The 19,198-nt window shown below is 32.9% G+C and overlaps 2 protein-coding genes and 1 long non-coding RNA gene across 4 annotated transcripts; 1 reads left to right on the forward strand and 2 right to left on the reverse strand.

Annotated features, from left to right (window-relative positions):
* Positions 1-432: 432 nt before the first annotated feature.
* LOC135836115 (small glutamine-rich tetratricopeptide repeat-containing protein beta-like) lies at positions 433-2,927 on the reverse strand. The gene is made up of 6 exons (XM_065350739.1): positions 2,836-2,927; positions 2,193-2,617; positions 1,986-2,113; positions 1,757-1,906; positions 1,426-1,683; positions 433-1,192 (listed from the first exon to the last, which is right to left on the reverse strand). Coding segments are annotated over exons 2-6 (951 nt in total). The 5' UTR covers positions 2,607-2,617; positions 2,836-2,927; the 3' UTR covers positions 433-1,191.
* On the forward strand, positions 2,925-17,304 carry LOC135836112 (FYVE, RhoGEF and PH domain-containing protein 6-like). Of its 2 annotated transcripts, XM_065350733.1 has the most exons (14): positions 2,925-3,771; positions 3,867-3,891; positions 4,037-4,086; positions 5,703-5,766; positions 10,952-12,983; positions 13,058-13,195; positions 13,280-13,443; positions 13,535-13,652; positions 15,638-15,739; positions 15,836-15,935; positions 16,014-16,183; positions 16,255-16,440; positions 16,531-16,637; positions 16,720-17,304. In XM_065350733.1, exons 3-14 carry the CDS (start codon positions 4,056-4,058, stop codon positions 16,760-16,762), a joined length of 3,255 nt encoding a protein of 1,084 aa, XP_065206805.1. In that variant the 5' UTR covers positions 2,925-3,771; positions 3,867-3,891; positions 4,037-4,055; the 3' UTR covers positions 16,763-17,304. The 2 variants fall into 2 exon arrangements, with proteins under 2 accessions (XP_065206805.1, XP_065206806.1); XM_065350734.1 differs by lacking the exons at positions 2,925-3,771; positions 3,867-3,891 and having other exon boundaries at positions 3,955-4,086.
* On the reverse strand, positions 5,612-7,145 carry LOC135836116 (uncharacterized). Its single transcript, XR_010557000.1, has 2 exons — positions 5,902-7,145; positions 5,612-5,805 (listed from the first exon to the last, which is right to left on the reverse strand). It is a non-coding gene; the product is annotated as an uncharacterized LOC135836116 (long non-coding RNA).
* Positions 17,305-19,198: the final 1,894 nt, after the last annotated feature.

The following is a 19,198-nucleotide window of genomic DNA, read 5'->3' on the forward strand; positions in this document are numbered from 1 at the left end:
CAAATTTGCAAAAATCTCGAAACAAACTTCGAAAACTTATTAGGTACTTACTAATAATGAATTATTATTTATTGGTTGATTGAAAAATAAAATAGCTGAAGCTCAGACGTTCAGGTGCAGTCATCGTTTTCAATTTCAGAAATCTGAACTGAAAGCTGAATTCATCATTAGCATTACTTTGCGAATCATCGGGAATTAGGATCAGAAACTGCGCATTGACCTATCAATATAGGTATCAGGGACTTTGGCTATCTGAACGAAATTCATCAAGTCACCCAGTAATTTTCATTTCCAATGTTCCATAGGCAAGGTCAAAGAAAACATTCTGCCCTAAAATTATTTTCAATTTCTAAATTTTCTCAATCTCCATCATTTCATCGATTACGTCTTGTTTTTGGAGTTCAGCGTATTTGCCAAAAAAAATCAACTTGATTCAATAAATTCGAGAGTTCGAATAAATTTATATTTCCATTAATTGAATAAGATAAAACAAAATTACCAAAAAAGTATGATGCAGTTTGTAACAACATAAATATTACGAATAAGTACTTCAAAATTTATCGTAAAAAATAAATACCTGCAACGCGTAGTGTTAATTCACGAGAGACATGAACGGTAACCTTGATAAAAAATCATGAACACCGTCAATTCTTCAATTTTTCAAACTATGTATTACCATATTTCATAACCACCAAAAAATTGTACAATACAATTAAAATAATCAGATTGCGTTAAATACATATAATCATTATTTTGCTTGTGATTTGACGATTACTGTGAAAGTTATGAAAAATACGAATATCAAATCCAACGCAACCAAAATTTCTTTTTCAAATAAAATCACATATTGTATCACATTTACAAAATTCAGTTTAAATTTCTGTAACATACATTTAAAATGATACCATCAATGCCTAATGCAAAAGCATTCTTTTCGGAATTTAAATTCGATTTTACACGATGGAACTGTAAGTAAAAGTGCATTTTAAATTATGATGTAGATGTAGATACATCTCCATTTTTTTTCTTCGCCAAGAATTATGTATTAGGTTGATAAATATTATTCTACAACACTATTTCAAAAACAAAATGGATTTTCTCAAAAAAATAAAGTCTTATAAAATATAAACATATCAAAAACGATTTTCAAACTTCCAAAAAAATACCATACGAGCACTTCCGAACACCGTCTCTGTAACAAACAGAAAAATTACACTGTCAGAGAACTTATACATTTAATGTACACCAGGCAACACGTTGAACAATAGCATAGCTTTACAAAAAAAAATCACTCGTACTATGAATACGTATTGTACTTTTTTGAAGAATTGATTTTTTTTTTCAACTAGAAAATGAACAATAGGGCCCATACACACATTCAAACACTTATTGTAATAATTAATATCAAACATTAGTAATACTAACCATTGCCTTTCCACTGAACTAAACAGCGACTGCATTAAATTATCGAATTCAGGAAGTTGCGCGAAAGGTAACGATGAGACGCTCGGTCCTAAAAACATGGTGTTATAAGTAGACGTAGATTCATCTTGCTTCTGTTTAAGCCGTTTACTCGCATCGTTGTACAAATTTTTATAATGCTCGTTCTCTGGTTCTAATTGACAAGCTTTTTTATAGCTTTTCAGCGCCTTTTTATTGTTTTTCAACCTTTCGTAGGCGAACCTGAAAAATCATGAACATTGTATAAGGTAAATCTAGTCAATATATGGCGTATATTCATTATATTGAAACATACCCTTTTCTAATATAGGCTTTGGCATAGGACCGATTCAAAGATAATGCCATATTACAATCTTCTATTGCTTCGTTGAATTTTTTCAAATTATTATAGGTGGCTGCACGATTACAATATAACGCTGGTTCATCGGGATTTAAGCGTATGGCTCTGCAACATGAATATTTTCAGCGTAGTTATGAATCTTCTACGATCTTATTCAATTCAATTATTATGAAAACAAATTTACTTGTCGTAGCACTCGAGAGCTTCTTGGAATTTTTCTTCACGCATAAACTGATTTCCTTTTTCTTTGTATTCTTCTGCTTTAACAATGTCCTCGGGTGTGATTTCATGTTCACTATCGGAATCCATTTCCTATAGAATAAGTTCGTAACGGTTTTAATAAAACTATAAGCATAACACCTTGATGAACATGAAACTAAACGCAACTCACATATTTTTTATGAGCGAATTCATTTTTATGTTTCTCGAAAAACTCATACAGCGTTTGCAAATTATTATCAGGATTATCAAATTCGTAAAACTGAAACGCGTATCCCAAACATTGAATCGTAACTTCCAAAGATTCTTTTTGTAGAGCACTTAAACTATCGTTTTCAGCCATTTGTTGTTGTAAAAATTTATAAACTATCAAGAATAATTTGTGGTTATTTTCGTCATCTTTTTTAGAGTTCGTTGGAGCAAGTGAAACATTTTTCGAGCAACTCGGGACAGGATTTTTATACGTATTGGAGCTTGAAGATCCACCAGCTACCGCATTATCAGTCATCGAATGAGTTTGATTCATGGGCATGTTTTTCGAACAGCCAGGTATCGCTTGTTGAGAACCATGGGCGCTTTGATCCATTGTAAAAGTCTCTGAAAAAGTGTAACACAAATTTGAAATGCAGAAGTGGAACGTTTTATCAAAAATCAGTCGTGTCTACTGCGACGACAGAGACAGAAATTTTCTGCATACGATAACATTTCAATGTATTCTTCTCATAAGAGAACGTTTAGTAATGACGATCGACTTGAAATGCGTTCCATGTAAGAATTAGTTATAGTTGTTACATACGGTATTTTCAATTTCCTACCTTCAAATTTGTACTATATGAACGATGACTTCTTGTCTACAGAACGCACAGGATGAATGTAATGGTGATTCCAGAACGTATGGCTCGGTAGTCTACTCAACACAGACTTACATATTATTTATAATAAAAATAAGATCAATTGCTTTAGAATTTAGCAAAATAACTTAAATTTAAAATAAAATATGTTGGAAAAGGAAAAGTAGAAAAGTTGGAAAAACTTTGATGATTGTAGGAAAATTTTGATATTTTCTGATAATGAAAACCGCATCAACGAAAAATCATTATTATGCGTCGCTTTTGTGCACACCTTAAGGTACAATTTACCTGATTTTCTTACGTAGTTGTATTTGATTGGGCTTTTCGAAAACTTGATAAGAACTTATCAATGGAATTCAAATTTGGAAAGAAATTTTCGTTTTTTACATTATTTTTTCGCAAAATAATACTTTTTCAAAATAACTTATTTGATTTCAAGTTACACTATAATTTTTTAAATGTTGTGTCTGCTCCAAAATTAATTCCAATATCTATAATAATTAAAGACAAAATTGGCATTGTTTTTCGACTATTTGTCATCTTGTTTTTGATTTTGAATTTTTGATTGATAAGTTCATGTATGTGTGTGTGTCTGTGTGTGTGTGTGTGTGTGTGTGTGATATGTGATATGGATTCTGTTGATTACACGTAAAAATAATAATAATAGATTATTCATACAATATTATTCATAATCTTCAAGCCATTATTCTTATAATTATCTGTTCATAAGTCATTTCGTTGAATTACTTTTCTTCAATAGTTTATGAAATATAATTATAATAATTTAATTCGTGATGTGTAGTTAACTGTATTCTTCTCAATATTGGTGATGCTCTATGTGAGTTTTCATTCAACCTAGTCAGAGGTGTCGAAATTTGTGATAATGTTATTTCATTCGCTGTAAGTGTATGAAATCTTGAAACATTTTAAAACATAATTGTTTTATCGTCAGATTATATTTGTTTCTAATCCATATTATTGTGATTATCATAAAGACTTGATGACAATTTCTCTGAGATGGTAAGTGACTTATATGGCTTTTCAAATCTCTATATTTCAATCTATGTTTACTATTATTGCAGATGATAATGAGATAAAAGTCTTGCACTAAAACGTAATAGTTTAAAATAATATTAATGCTAGCTTTACTGTGTATTTGTTTCAGTTATTAATGAAATGAAATCATGGTGCCTGTAGCTAATAAACCCACAACAGGTAATTTTTCACAAATCTTTCATCGTTACTAGAATAATTTGATCATGTTTACAGTACTTATCAGCTTGAGCTTGCTACAGTTGTTCTGTTATGCTTAAATTTTATGCTGGTTTATTCAGTTCGTCGGTAACCTAATGTCACTTGGAAGTGTTTAAAGCTGTTGCGAAGTACATGAATGAATCAATGAACATGTCTCAGTTTTGCTGCATACGAAACAACAGGAAATTCTAAATCATAGACCATGATTCATATAAACTCATTCATATATGTGGAGTTTTCGTCATATCTTTTTGTTTTTGTTTGAGAGGGATCTATCCTGAAATTCATTCTTTTTCAATTTTTCTTCGTAGTGCATTAGAATTATTATAGTTTATCATTTGCCAGGACAATTAGTGCTATTTAATTCATTTTGCGCGAAATACGAATGCGAAATCCAATGTACTTCAATACTATAATGCGAGTAATATTCACACGTCAGGTAACACATAATGAATTTTCCGGAGCGATGCGTTCATTTATGGTGAAAGTACCGTAGCGGTTTAGCTATTGTAATTTAGTTCTCGCTCGTCGCGTATGAAAAGTAAATTTTTTGCTTTTAATTTTTCAATCGTGTCGATTTTCTGGTAATTATTATTTTATTTTTTTTTTTGTTTCATGTTTTCAAAAGTAGGGTTTTCAATACGAGGTAAATTTTCCATCTGCGTGAGGCGAGATTTTTTGGATGCTTTGGGATTCAATCTACTTTTTATTTATTTGCAAATGGAACGTAATGAGTAATGATGGTTTTCAAACGTAATTTGATATCATTTAGAAGTTTTCCTAATTGATTAGAAAATTGAGCAAATAATATACCACTGATAAAGGGAAAATACCGATGATAACTTTTGGCTTCGATTTGATATGTTCAAATTAGTAATTAATTTTTCTAATTACATTGGTAGGTAGGTATCTTACTTGATTCGAATTCCTTTTCTGAAGAAGAACCAATGTCCAAAATCTAGTGTAAAGAAAAATAAATGAATTCAAATTTTGGAATGGTTGGTATTTTGAAAAATACTCCGACCTGGCTTGATAATACTATGAATCATGAATTTTTCATATGTTTTTCTAATAAGCAGAGCCACCGCGAATCATCATCTATGGTTAAGTTATCACGTTAAAAAATTCCTCTCGTCCGCACTAACAACTAATCTACGATGTATCTACGTAATTTCTTTTCTAGCTGAAACATATTCATTATTCAGTACGAAATTTTCAAACTTCTTTACTTCTCGCGAGATTAAAATTGACGAACGAAAAATTTTACGTTGTACGCTCGCCTGATGTCGCATTAATACTAAGTACTTGAAATTTTATTACCTATTTGTATTCTTGTAGCAAATTCGCTGATAAGGTACCGTGTTTTTTTTTTCAACTTTAGAGAGGGAACTGATTGTTTAAATGAAAACAGTCAATGTTCTGATGTTGATGAATATTCTCGCGCGTTGATTGACGTAATTTTACAAAAAGAAAATTTTAATTCGCGTACCTACTGTGATTTCGCGTTCGTACGTGTATCCGTTGTGCTTTTTTTCTGTTACGTGTACTGTTGCTTTCAAATTTTTATTTTTGCATAGGTAAACAGAAACCGCCGACGCCACCAAAACCAGTTCATTTTCAGCATATAAGCGCTTATAAAAGGTTTGTAGTATTTTTTTTCGCCATGTGCTGCTTGCGTAACTGTAGAATAAAAAGAAAAATGAAATTTCCAACAATTGATAAAAAAAATTGATTGTTTATGTAATCGTACAGCAGCGTATTATTATAATTCCCCACCTAATTGAACGTAATTTGCGCAATTTTCTATTACAAAGCTCGACTCTTGCAACGCAAAAAAACTTGTCGTCAAATTCTAGCGACGACGTTTCCTAATAGTTATAGGCACTCTATTCGAGCATTGTAACGTATGTAAATATCATAGTGTTTTTTTTCGTAATAGTTAATATTCGGGAAATTTCAACTTGTACATGTTCCACTGATAATGTAATCTCATGGGTACCTCGTATTTCGATGTAAATGCGGAATATACGTCTTATTGGCTTCGAATGTGACATATTCGAGGAAAAAATTGTACTGCTTTTGGATCGCGATCGTGTAAATTGGCAATAGGCACGCGGTGCTTTATGTACATCTACTGTATGTGACATTGTTAAATCAGTCGTATCGTATATTATGTGTGCGGATAGTGGATGTGTGTCTGTGTATTTTGTATAGTGTATTTAGTATTTTATATGACACCAAAATTTTAAATGTATTATTTGAATTTGTAAGTAACGTGTCGCGGTGATTGGTCTGTAGTAGCGTGTTATCTCACAATTGTAACTGTTAAATTGATGACGTCACCTTCAAAATGCTACTTGACGAGGAAGAGCGTTATTTCGTGTTCGAGAAAATTTACCTACCTACTTGGTACCCGATCTACAACAGCTGTTCGATTGCGTGAAAAATAAAGAAAAATTTCACCGCATGGAAATAAAATGCCGCAATGGTAATCGGTGTTGGAAATTAACAATCGTCTTGCAATCAAGATTTGCTAATTGACGTCGTTGCAATTAAAATGAAAATTTCTCCGAATGTAAACATTCTCCAATTGGTGCTGTGATATCTAACTACTAATTGGAAAATTCTGTTCTACTGATACCGGGTCACTAAAATGATGACGATGCATACCATTAAAAAAGACGTGAAAAATTTTTTTAATAGGAAAGTATTTTTGTGATTTGTTTTCATTTTTAATTGGATTGAATGAGCTTGAGCAGGTACTTCAGATACATACCTATTTTTAGAAGTTTAATTGGGAGAAAAGTTAGTGTGTTTTTTCAATATTGAATTTTCTATCGTTTGTAGTTTTTATGAGTGAGGCGGAATTGGAAAAAATATTCCATCGTCGGCCAAGCTTCTTCAAAAGTCTTATGAATCCAGAAAGATCATGGAAACAAGATTATTTCAAAGGAATAGTTGAAAATTGATGTTATTTTTCATGAAAATTTTGGTTGAGGGTTTCGAGGACAAACTTAATCAGTTTTTCCACTAATGAATCATCTCTAAAATTTATGCAACAGGGGGAGACAAGCAGTTGAAAATTATTTTGAAAATTTTCAGTTTTCAACAAAATTTTTGAATCAATGTTTTTTGGGTTTTAACATCATGCTTTAGTGTAACTTTTGAAAACGAAAGAAAATAATTTCGAAACAAAACGGCCTGTCTTCAAAAGTGATGAAAGTATTGGCATTAGAGTTTTTGAAATTTTTGGCTCATTTGAAAAATCGAATAAATGTTCTTTTATTTTGAAAAAAGACTCTTTTATTTGATTTTTTTTTGTAAGCCTCTAAAAGTAACAATCAACAAAACCCATTCTGAAAAATTTTCGACCATGGATTGAGTATGTGAGCCGAAAAGACCTTTTGTGGCCCAAAATTTTCAAAGGTGTAATGGAACCTCTCATTTTTTTTCGGTCGATGTAAAATGTTGCCCTCAGATTTCCTTCCATTGATAAAGTCACTTTTCCATAACCAGGCATTTCAAATTTTGAATCATTCAATTCCCTTTTACTTTTTCACCCTACGTACCTATGTATTGAAGAAATTTTTAGAAATACCGAGTGAATGTTGTTTTTATTTATGTGCGTCTGCTTCCATTTTTACCTCAGCCCTGATTTCCTGAAGGGCTTGAAAAATTGAATCATAGATGTATTGGAGTTCTAAATAGTTTTTTTTTTTAAATTTAAATTTTCATGTTCTTTTTAAATAACCAATTGGCCGAATGTAACTAATTTCCAAGTTAAAATAATAAATCATATGCCCATTTTTCTTACGTTCAAATAGGCTCCGTGTGGCCAGCCCCGACCAAGGCTCCCTTCAAATACGCCATGAAGGGGGTGAGCACAAACGAAAGTAATTAGTGCACAAACGTGCACAAACGAAGCACAAACGATTGGCACTATTTTCGACCCCCACCCCCACATGGTCGGGGCTGGCCACACGGAGCTGTTCAAATAGCTCTGCGCATAAATTCAGTGAGTAAACTGTTTTCCATTATAAGCCTCAGGCCTGCAAAGTTGAAATGTAACAGTTTGCGCATGCGTAGGTCTATTCTTGCGTGAGAATTGTTCTGCGCATGCGATAATGTAAAGAGAACCAGTTTTGTGCATGGGAACGTTCTACTCTACGTGTTTGTTGCCTCATCTCTCTGCCCATAAGTTTTCGAATTGGAGAGTGATTTATAATTTATTTTAGCAGGCTAATTTAGTGAGGAAAGGAAAAGTGTCACAACACCTCACATTCTTCATTCTTGCCATTTGTGTTTTGTTGTCGAATCAATGAGTTGCCAACATCCAGATCGCTGAAAAATTTCAATTTAGAGACTGAAAATTTCCGTTTTGGGGCCGCAGTTGAAATCACTATCAATTTCAAATCTAGCAAGAAATTTCAATCTGATTCGATACTTAAGTAGAAAAGTTATGTTATTATGGGATTAAAAATTTATGGTTTGAGGTCAACCTAAAAATCATCGCTGTTTTTGAGTTCAAAATTTCAGTTTCAGGGCTGAAAATCTCTATTTTGGGACCAAATTTGAAATCATCAGTATTTATTCGGATTCAGCGCTAAATTTTATTCATTTTGATAAGTCACCTGAACATCTCATAATTATAAAATGATTGAAATGTATTTTTTCTGGGCTATTTCGAGTTTGTGCAATTATTTCAAAATTACTCTTCGCCTTATTCTGCGGACCAATATTCGGGAACGAGGTGTCGTTGAACTCGTAATGCTCAAGTACTTGAAGTGCAATGAAGTAAAATTCAGCGAGAGGCCCGGGGGTTTGAATACATATTTGTATTAAGAGGACCTCTCCTTCCATAACCACGTTTGATTTTTTTGTTCCCACCAAAATGAGAAAATGAATTCACTCTTTTCGCAACCCTGATACATTCAGGAAAAAAATGTTCATATCTGATAATTTTTATCTAAACACTCTATTTTAATCGTAATTATATACTTATATCATTTGTGTGAATGTTTGAAAATACAAGTAGGTTAGGTATCCCATATGAATCAAATATGATTCATATATATGGGTAGTATTTTAGTTTGAATCAGTGAGTGGGCAATCGAATGATAAAACTTATTTCACAGAAATGTAGGTTGCATTCAAAATTTGACGGAACTGTAGACATAATCATTTTCCAAAAATGCATAGAATTTTTGTATGCCGAATTTTCAGTAATCCAAAATCGGTCTGTTCCAAAAAATTGTGATTCATGTTGTGATAGGTACCCATTTTCCAAGCCCCTCCTCCTCAAATGATACAAATTGATTTTTTGTAATCATATACTGCTCTTGGTTATCAACTTATCATGAGTAGGTAGGTTAGGAAATTTTTTTTTCCAATTTTCAGAATTCCATTTCCCTACTCATTATTTCTTCCTGAGGATTAGAGTTGACAAAATTATTATTGGAGCAAAGTTTGTAATTTGTAAGAAATGCGCAAAACGTTCCTCTAACTTTATTGTACCTATCATTCCTTCTGCTTTCCTCCAGATATACCCAGTTTCAGGGTCGTTGTGATCCGGATCATTTTCTGCAGTAGAAATCGTGATCCGTGATCCGGATCATTATACCACAACGATTCGTGATCTATGATCCGATTCAAAATTTTCCGCAGATCATTATTTCACGGATCATTTTTTTTCATCAGTAATGCTGCATTGCTGCATGTTTTTCCTTAGAAAATTCGATTTCATTAAAAATTAATGGAGTTGAACTCAATTTAATGATAACAAATAATTGGTTTTTCGCTAGGATGCTTAGTTTTTGATTTTTTGACAAAAAACTAAAACTTTTTGAAATTATTTTTTGAAAAATTTGCAAACTGTGTTTCATAAAAATCGATCTGGAGGCGAAAGGAAGCGTCCTATGAAAAAATTACATATGACCAAAATTGTAGAGAATTAAATTTCCAATCGACATAATGTCATTTGTTTTTTTCTAGGATGCTTAGTTTTTGATTTATTGACAAAAAACTAAAACTTTTTGAAATGTGAAAATTTCATCTTTCAATTTCTGAAATTTGCAAGATGAAGCTGACTTTTTCCACCCCTGTATAACTGTTATTGCAATTTTTTGAAAATGAAAATAAAATGGAGACTACTTTGTTTTTCACGTTTTTGTTCAATCTTCAATTATAAAAAAACAATTTAGTACCTTATAATACAATTTCCTTGAAATGATCCGAAAAATGATCCGTAAAACTTGATCCGGATCATTTTTTTCTGGAGTTATTCGTGATTCGTGATCCGGATCACAATTTCCTGGGAGATCTTTGATCCGTGATCCGGATCACAAATTTCTGAATGATTCGTGATCCGTGAATCGGATCAAATTTTCGTGATCCGTAACAACCCTGCCCAGTTTTATTCAATTCGTTTCCTCTGTTCATTTGAATCAATTCGAAAAATATTCCAAAATAGGAAGCAGGTCAAAGTATTTAGGTTTCCACAAATCACGAATGTGATGACGTTGTTCCTTTAGCCGAATTTTTCAAGTAAATATTCTGCAATGACAGCGTTTTTTGAGAAAATTCGGCTAAAAATAACATAGCGTAGTGATTATGATTCACATCTCATATGTTTACGTTGAATCAACACTGATGGTACAAATATAGTTCGTGGTGTTTTTACTTTTTTTATCGCTGAATTGTAAAAAAATCCATAGAACATTGATATTTTTTACGAAAGATTAACATTTTTAAACATGTACCTACCTATTTTACGTATTTATTTTTTCGTGTACGTATATTTTAATTGTATCTACGCATTTGTTCGCAGGTTGTACGAATCGTCGAAGTTCAAATCACCTCTTTTGGAGATAGTCGATTTACACCAGAATCTAAACGACACCGCTAGCGACGACACAGCGCCTTTAATTGACGAAGAAACAGATGGCACGTCTGCCAATAATAATCGTGTCTCTAAACGCGCAGTAAAACCTCCCCTGTTACCAAAGCCGCAACATATACCTACAGTAAAATGTACCGCAGCTACTAGTCTAGAAACTGAAATCAACACGACGATTAGAGTATCGCCTAGAAGTTCCCCTCGAAGTATACGAAGCAATACCGATTCCGAGCCGGAGTTGCAATTTAACGAAACCAAAGCTAACGATAAGCCTTCGTCGAATCCGTTTAAAAACGCTGCATCGACGACCAACTCGTCAGATAATCCTTTGAATCCTTTCGCCGATGAAATACAAAAAGAACTGAATGGTAAAAATAATCTGAATCCTTTTACCAGCGAAAGTATCGAAACGGAGACTGCTAACGACGAACGTGGCGTTAATCTGATCGAGTATCTTACGTCGACGACTACGACTACAATTAGCGAGACGCGATTCCAGCATAAAGTTAAAGCTTCTACGCTTAGCCGAGTAGAAAATATAAAAAATACCTCGGACGATAGTTTTTTAAGCGAATTCAATCGCAGTTTCGAACGAGCTACATCTACCGAATCGACCAGCTGTAGATTTAGTTCGGAAACTACCCATCTCTCTAAATCGTTCCAGTCGCTCGATCATCGCTTATCGTTCGACGAAATACATAAACAATTTGAATCGGATAAAGAATCATTGCTAGAGAGAAATACCAAGCATGTTACGAGTAATTTGTTAACCAGAAGATCGGAAATTAAGACTGACAGTAATAATCTCGCACCGTCCTTGGAAAATGATCGAAGTAATCGCAGCTCTTGGCGAAGCAGCTCTTCAATAGAATTCGCCGACAATCATTCTCAATCGTCATCTGTAATCGATCATGAATATTGGCCTAAGAACAGTTCGACTTCGAAAAGTGACAGTTCGTCGTCCGTAGACGTTGGTAAATCTAAATCGAACAATTTGGCAGCTGATGAAAGCATAGTAGATGATGACAAACACGAAAACTTCGACGATGACGATTCCATAGGAGGCAATAGCTCCAACGACTCGTATTCGGTTCGTAGACGCATCAAAACTTGGTTCGGATCTTTCGGTAAAGCTGGTAAAACAGTCAAACGACGTGACAGTGTGTTTTACGTAGAGAACGAATCCGATAGTAAAAATAACGCGATGTGGGAAACTGCGTCCGTTTCTAGCACCGAAGATAAAAATGTCAACAATAACGACGATTCCGCTATTGATAACGATAAAGATAATAATTCCACTGCGACGTTAAACGGCAATATTGACGCCGACGAAGTCGCACCCGTTATTATCGAAGAGAGTGAGAGTGATAAGGAAGCTAAACAAGAGAAAAAAGCGCATTTGGTAATTAAAGAATTGATATCGTCGGAAAAAGTATTTATCGACGTGTTGTACCTGTTGACCGATGATTTCGTGAACTTCATTAAAAACGCCGACAAAGATCGAATTATACCGGAAACAGATCTAAATAGAATTATCAACTATTTACCCCAATTGAAAAGCTTCAACGAAGATTTACTCAAAGATTTCGAAGGACGTATGGATAATTGGACCTTGTATCCGAAAATATCCGATATTATTATCAAAAAAGGTCCTTTCTTGAAGTTATTCTCGACCTACATACAAAACTTCGAAAAACAATGTAATCTGTTGGACGACTGCTGTCATAAGTATCATAAATTCGCCAAAGCTGTCAAAGATTTCGAATCATCGGAACGCTGCAAGAAATTAACATTGAAGCATTACATGTTAAAACCCGTTCAAAGACTGCCTCAATATAGACTATTATTGGAAGATTACCTTATTCATCAAAACGCTAATTCAATAGACTATAATGATACCCAACAAGCGTTACGTATTGTTTGCGATGTAGCCGAACATGCTAATAAATCGATGGAACAAGACGTAAGTATAATTTGCCAATTCAACCCTTACTAATTGAGTGAAACCAAATCGCTAATATTTTCCCACCTTTTTAGTTGCATTTGAGTAAATTGCTCGAAATACAAAATAGACTCGGCAATCATGAAATTATTAAACCAGGAAGGATATTCATTAAAGAAGGAGAACTATATAAATTTTCCAGAAAGGAATTACAATCTCGATATTTCATTTTGGTACGATTTTAATCTTACTTATATCGACACCGCACCTTCGTTCTTGTTCGAATTAAACTAATGGTGTTTTAATGCTGTTCGCAGTTGAACGATTGCCTTCTCTATACTAGTTATGGTTCGATGTTCAATTTGACGGTCAAAGAGAAAATCCCATTAGCCGGAATGAAAGTATGGATTCCATCGGTTGAAGATTATCATAATGAATTCAATATAATGAGTACTACGCGCAGCTTTACTCTTCGAGCCAAGTAATATACTAGCGTCGATGATGGATTTAAATTATTTATTTGAATGAATAATTAATTTTTTTTGTAACGGGGGTGTATGTTTTTATTTTAGATCGGCTCAAGAAAGAGAGGACTGGGTGTCCGTTATAGAGAAAACTATACAAGAACATCATAAAAAGCAATTATCGTTTTGTCCTACGTATGATCCTACGGATATTATTGGCAAAAAGGTACTTGATTATGTAAATTTTGAAGAACTTTAATTATTAGACCTTTCATTTTCGTAAAAACGCGAAATCAGCGCAGACAATATCAGTGATCAATGATGGAAAGACTCCATTTTTAAAATTCAAGGTGGAAATTTTCCATAGTCTGTTTGCTTTTTGACATTGGAGACATGGGGTTATTGTGATTTTTTTTTCAAAACTTCGTAATTATAATCAAATTCTTTGCCTTTTGAAGATTTTGTTGAAAAAATTTCAAGCCAACTTTGGTAGGAAATTTTATTTCTAAAAAATATTGAAGAAATAAAATACTTAATGGTATTTTATTGTAAATTTTTGAAAAAAAAAATCTTTCTAAACTGCAATTCATGTCCCTCGTTTTCTTCCACTTTCTTAGTGAGAGAATATTTCTGGAAGCGTGATCCTTTTTAACTTCATATTTTCAAAAATTTACCTCTTCAAATGGGTATCATCACTCTTGATGAAATTATTTTCTCAGATTTTGTCGATTTAATTAGATGGGCTAGAAAAATTGAAGATACTAATAAGAGAAGTAGCTCAACTGACCCAAAAAAAATTGAATCGAACGAAGGGGGATCGATAAAGGGCTCTAAAATACATCAGTGAAAATTTCAGGAGCTACAATTTTATTTTTCGATTATTACTAAATTTTTAAAAAATTAACGTTTCATAGAAGGCTGAAATTAGTTGGTATCCTATTTTTGACTTCTCAAATCGATTGGTGATGATTTTGAACCGTTCTGGTGTCTTCAGCAAATTTTTAGATCCTCCAGTTGAAAAAAAAAATTTTAAAACGCTATAAATATAGTGAAAATGAAATTCAGCGCCTATATAAACTCGGATTTGCCATCTCTGCCACCCTTTCGATCGATTTAGGAACATATTTTCAAAATCTAAATCACAATCTGCGAACGCGACAAAAAAGCTAAATTTTGGGCTGTCGTGCCCTATTTTTGATCTTCCGAGTTTATTGTTGGTGCTTTCAAACTATTATGGAGCTTCCAGCGGATTTTCGGCTCTAGTTTTCGGGAAAAAAACACTGTATAAGGAGAGTTGAAATAAAAATCGGCCCCTATTCGATCGACTTGGGCACATATTTTTAAAATCTTTTTGTGCCCGTTCAAATCCATCTTCTCTTGTGATTATTTTTAAAGAAAAATAATCAAAATCCGCTAGAAGCATTAGAACGGTTCGAAACCTTCAGCAATCGATTCGATCGGTCAAAAATAGAGTACAAATCTAATTTCAGCTTTCTAGATCATTGTAGTAAAATTTTGATTTCTTTCCATTTTTCATCCGAAAAAATTTTCTCAAAAAAATGTTTGCCATTTGGGATACTTTTCTTGTGATAGACTCAAAACTGGCCAGTCGGGAATAGGTATTTTTTTTTCATTTTAGCCGATTTTCAAACGAGAAGACGTTTCAAAGACCAGATGAGATTTAATCAAATAACTGCATAAAATTGAATTTAAAAACACGTTCTTCAATTTTATTACCAGTTTTACTTTTTTTTAAATCGATTGACCCTAATATGTATTTTGTCCGAGCCAAGACCCACTTCCATTTTATTTGCGTAAATTTCGGGTTAATCTGAACAAAAATGGCTTCATCATGTTTTCGATAATTGAAAACAGCGCAAAAGTATCTATAAATTCAGAAAATTACCTTTATAAATACTCATTAAATGTGTTTAAAAAATAATTAAAATTGCATTAAAAAGAGATTTCTGACTGGCCCGTTAATTTTAAAAGCACGTGGTTCATTAAAAAATTGTATTTTGTTTACCTCAAAAAAATTATTTGATGTACCGTGCTCGAACTTCGAATAAAAATTTCATGCTCTCTCTCGTTTCTAAATAAAATATTCATTTCCTTCCATGCTCATTTAAATATGTATTTATATTGCTAAAACATTCACGATACACCTTATATAATTTTTCAATTAATTTATTTCATTAAAAATGATTCTAGGCTCCAGTTTGGATCCCCGATCATCGTGTGACTATGTGTCAAATATGCACTGCCGAGTTCAAAGTAACGTTTCGGAGACACCATTGTCGAGCTTGTGGTCGAGTGAGTATCAACACCTAACATAAAGTTGAACCGGATGTATGCAAACGCTATAAACTCGTTAATTCCGGTTATTCATTATTTGGATTAATTTAACAGGTCGTTTGCGGATTATGTTCGGATAATAAAGCACCTCTGCAATATATGAACTTTCAAGCGGCCAGAGTCTGCGACGACTGTTTTCAGTATTTATTAAAAGGTGAACTAATCTAATTACTGTAGAGTTGAATGAAACGTACAACGTCATATTTACCCCACGTGGTTTTAATTTTTCCAGAATTTGAAGAAAAATCTGAGAGTATTTTAAATATTATTAAGAATAATAACGACCTAAACGATAGCGACGCGTTTGCTACGTACCAAAGTGCGAAAATTAGTTTTAAAAAACACGACCCTCATAATAGTAAGAAACCACATCGAAATCCAGCGCCGTCGTGGTTAAAAGAGGTACGACTTGAATTGATTTGTTTTTTCCTCGATTCGACTTCTGTGTTTTTAATATAAATTGCTTCTCGTAGGTCACCGCCAACGATTCCGGATCTCAAATAAGTGGTTGGCTGCATAGAAAGAACAAAAACAAGTCGTGGAAACGAAATTGGTTCGTTTTAAAAGAACAAGTATTATATGTTTATAAAGCTTCCGAAGACGTGATGGCGTCCGAGTCAGTACCAGTATTGGGTTACGTTGTAGAAACATTCAAAGAGGTAATAATTATTCTTACGTCGTACGAAAGTTACTAAACTTTGTTTTCCAAACTTGAATTTTTAATTTCAATTTTTGTTTCCAATTTTAAGGCTAGTAACTCCTACGAAGACATTGATTCGAAATTAGTTTTCCAACTTGGCCACGCCGGTCAACCACCACTAGTTTTTTACGCTGATTCGGAAATCGTTGCTGAAAAGTAATAATTTTTCGCTTACAAGACCTTATCGCACCGTCTCCAGAGCGTAATAATGAAGTATTAATGTATTTCGTTGTTTCAGGTGGGTCGCAGCGTTGCGCGAAGCAACAAGTTTAATTTCGTGAAACACCGATTACGCTTCCTGAAGAGCTTTTCTTTTGTATTACACTTTGTAATTTTACTAATGAAACCTACGTCAGAACGGATCGGCGATCTTTCTTTCTTTTTTTTTTTTAATTCAAGGTGCCATACGTTACCTTTATTCGAGCAGTATTTTAATACCTATATTTTTGTATTTACCTGACTTCCCCCTCCCCCCTAGAATTATCACTTTTATTATAAGTCTTAGTCAACTGATTTTTATATTTATGATATGTTGTGTGTTCGTATTTTTTTTTCCTCCTATTTTGTTATTCTCTGGTAGTAAGCAAATTTTTATTTTATACAAACCTCTTTTTTTTACTTTTTTATTTCTTGCTTATGAAGTAAAACATTTTATTTACTGCGATAATATAAGTTTCTATATTCGTCACAACAAAAAATTCTATTTGAAGAAGTATTTATGTTTACCAAGTTGAATTTTTGTGCTTCTTGGCGTACGTAGTACATAACCAAAGAACTGCCTACATTTTGTTTGCGAGGTGGCAAATAAAAATTTGAAAAAATTCGACCTTTTTTTTAATACATACATAGTCTATATTGTGTACCTACGAGTATGTCTGCGATTGTATGTTTCAGCTCTGTTGATTCAGTTTCGTAGGTCGCATGCGAATTTGAAAATATCGCGAAACGTGGATTATCTATATTGAAATCGTCCGAGAAAGACATTGAACCGGGTCTTTCCCAGAGTTATTTTTAGACAGTTTTTGTTTTCTGAACATGGATTTGAGACCTACATTATTGGAATTTCATCAATTTTATATTGATTAGTATCTTATGAAATCTGGATAAAAAATTGCACAAGAAATTAAGAAAAAAAAATCAAAAATATTCAAGTATCATTCATTTTTTTAAATTTGAGTAGCCCTAGAAAATAATAATTTCGGAAGATTCTGAAAATAGAAAAAGAATTACGTTTTTCATCCTTCGCTCAACAAAAAGAGACCAAGCTGAAAAATAATTTCCGATTTCGCTCGTTCTCAAATGAAAACACCTGTTACTATAAGGTCATTACACTTTAATTAAATTTTTTCAAATACATATTTCGATATTTTTGGCGCAGTATTAAACGAAAAACTACGAGTAGAATGTTCTCCTCTTCCACATTTTGTTTTGAAGTTCCGTTCATTGCCTGCAAAAGCTTTTATTGAGTAGGTGGGTACTTGGATAGATATTTATAGGTATCTACACACAACGAATACATACGTATATCTATGCGTAGGTGCAGGGTAATTATTAGTAGAAAGGTTTTACACTAGGCCCTTGGCACCAATAATGACATTCTGTACCATATATCGAAAGCGTGTAATGCGATTAACACTTCCCTACTCATACCTATTTATAAGTAAATGGAGAGTCCCTAGATTTAGATACTTATAATCAAATGTGTATAATCGGGTTATGTGTACTAATTAAGGCACGGACAGAAAAGTACCTACGTTGCATATCGAAATAGCATTTTCGTCTTCATAACAGGTAGATATAATCAAAGCTCGAAGGGGTAGTTTATATGTATTACACTATATTCGTTTTTTCAAGAAATTGTCTAATTTGGAAATCGAAGAGGAAAGACAACAGATACCTACGGGCAAAAAGTATGTGAAGGATTAACAGAAAAAATTTCAAAATTGAGATATTGGTATCACTGTATCACTGGAGCTGTCTTGGCAAGGACTACAAAATGCTCTATTCATTTCTCAAAAAAAAAAAAAAAAACACCCAGAGTCCTGATTTCTGAAAAACTACTTTGAAACGGGGATGGAAAGCTGAAAGATGAAACTTTTGGCTTTAGCTTTTAGCTTATAAAAAATTTACAAAACTTTACTTTTAGCTAAGGCTTTTTAAATTCGTAAAGCTTTCTAACAGCTAACTTTTAGCTTTCAGCTTTCGGATTTTCAACATTTTTTTCAATAAGGTGAATTGAGAGGAAAGAGCAAACTCACCACCAGAATAAAAAAAAATGAAAAAAAAAAAGAAAAAACTAAAAAGTAAAAAGTGAAAATTGAAAAATAACCCAAACTGAAACTAAACCAAATAAATTCGCAAAAAAGCTAAATAAATAAATTTGTTGGCTAGCTTTTAGCTTTTTTATGTTTTCAATCATACAGCGTTTGCTAGCTTTTATTATTTGATTCATTAAAAACAATTTTCATCAGAATGTTTTGGAAAATATTATTGTCGTATAATCTGAGCTTGTAAGAAACAAATTTTTAAAAATTTTAAGCAATATATTTTAGAAAACTTCAAAAGGCAAATTTTTGATTGGGTCAAGATTAAAAAGATTTAAAAATACGAATCATTCAATTGACGGAATTTTCCATTGTGACAGAAGAACTTGTTGAACGTTTTGCCTAGCCTTTAAAATCAAAGGAACGAGATATTGCCGAACAAATCAGTTTCAA

This window comes from Planococcus citri, chromosome 2 (genome assembly GCF_950023065.1).
Source record: "Planococcus citri chromosome 2, ihPlaCitr1.1, whole genome shotgun sequence".
Classification (NCBI taxonomy): Eukaryota; Metazoa; Arthropoda; class Insecta; order Hemiptera; family Pseudococcidae; genus Planococcus; species Planococcus citri.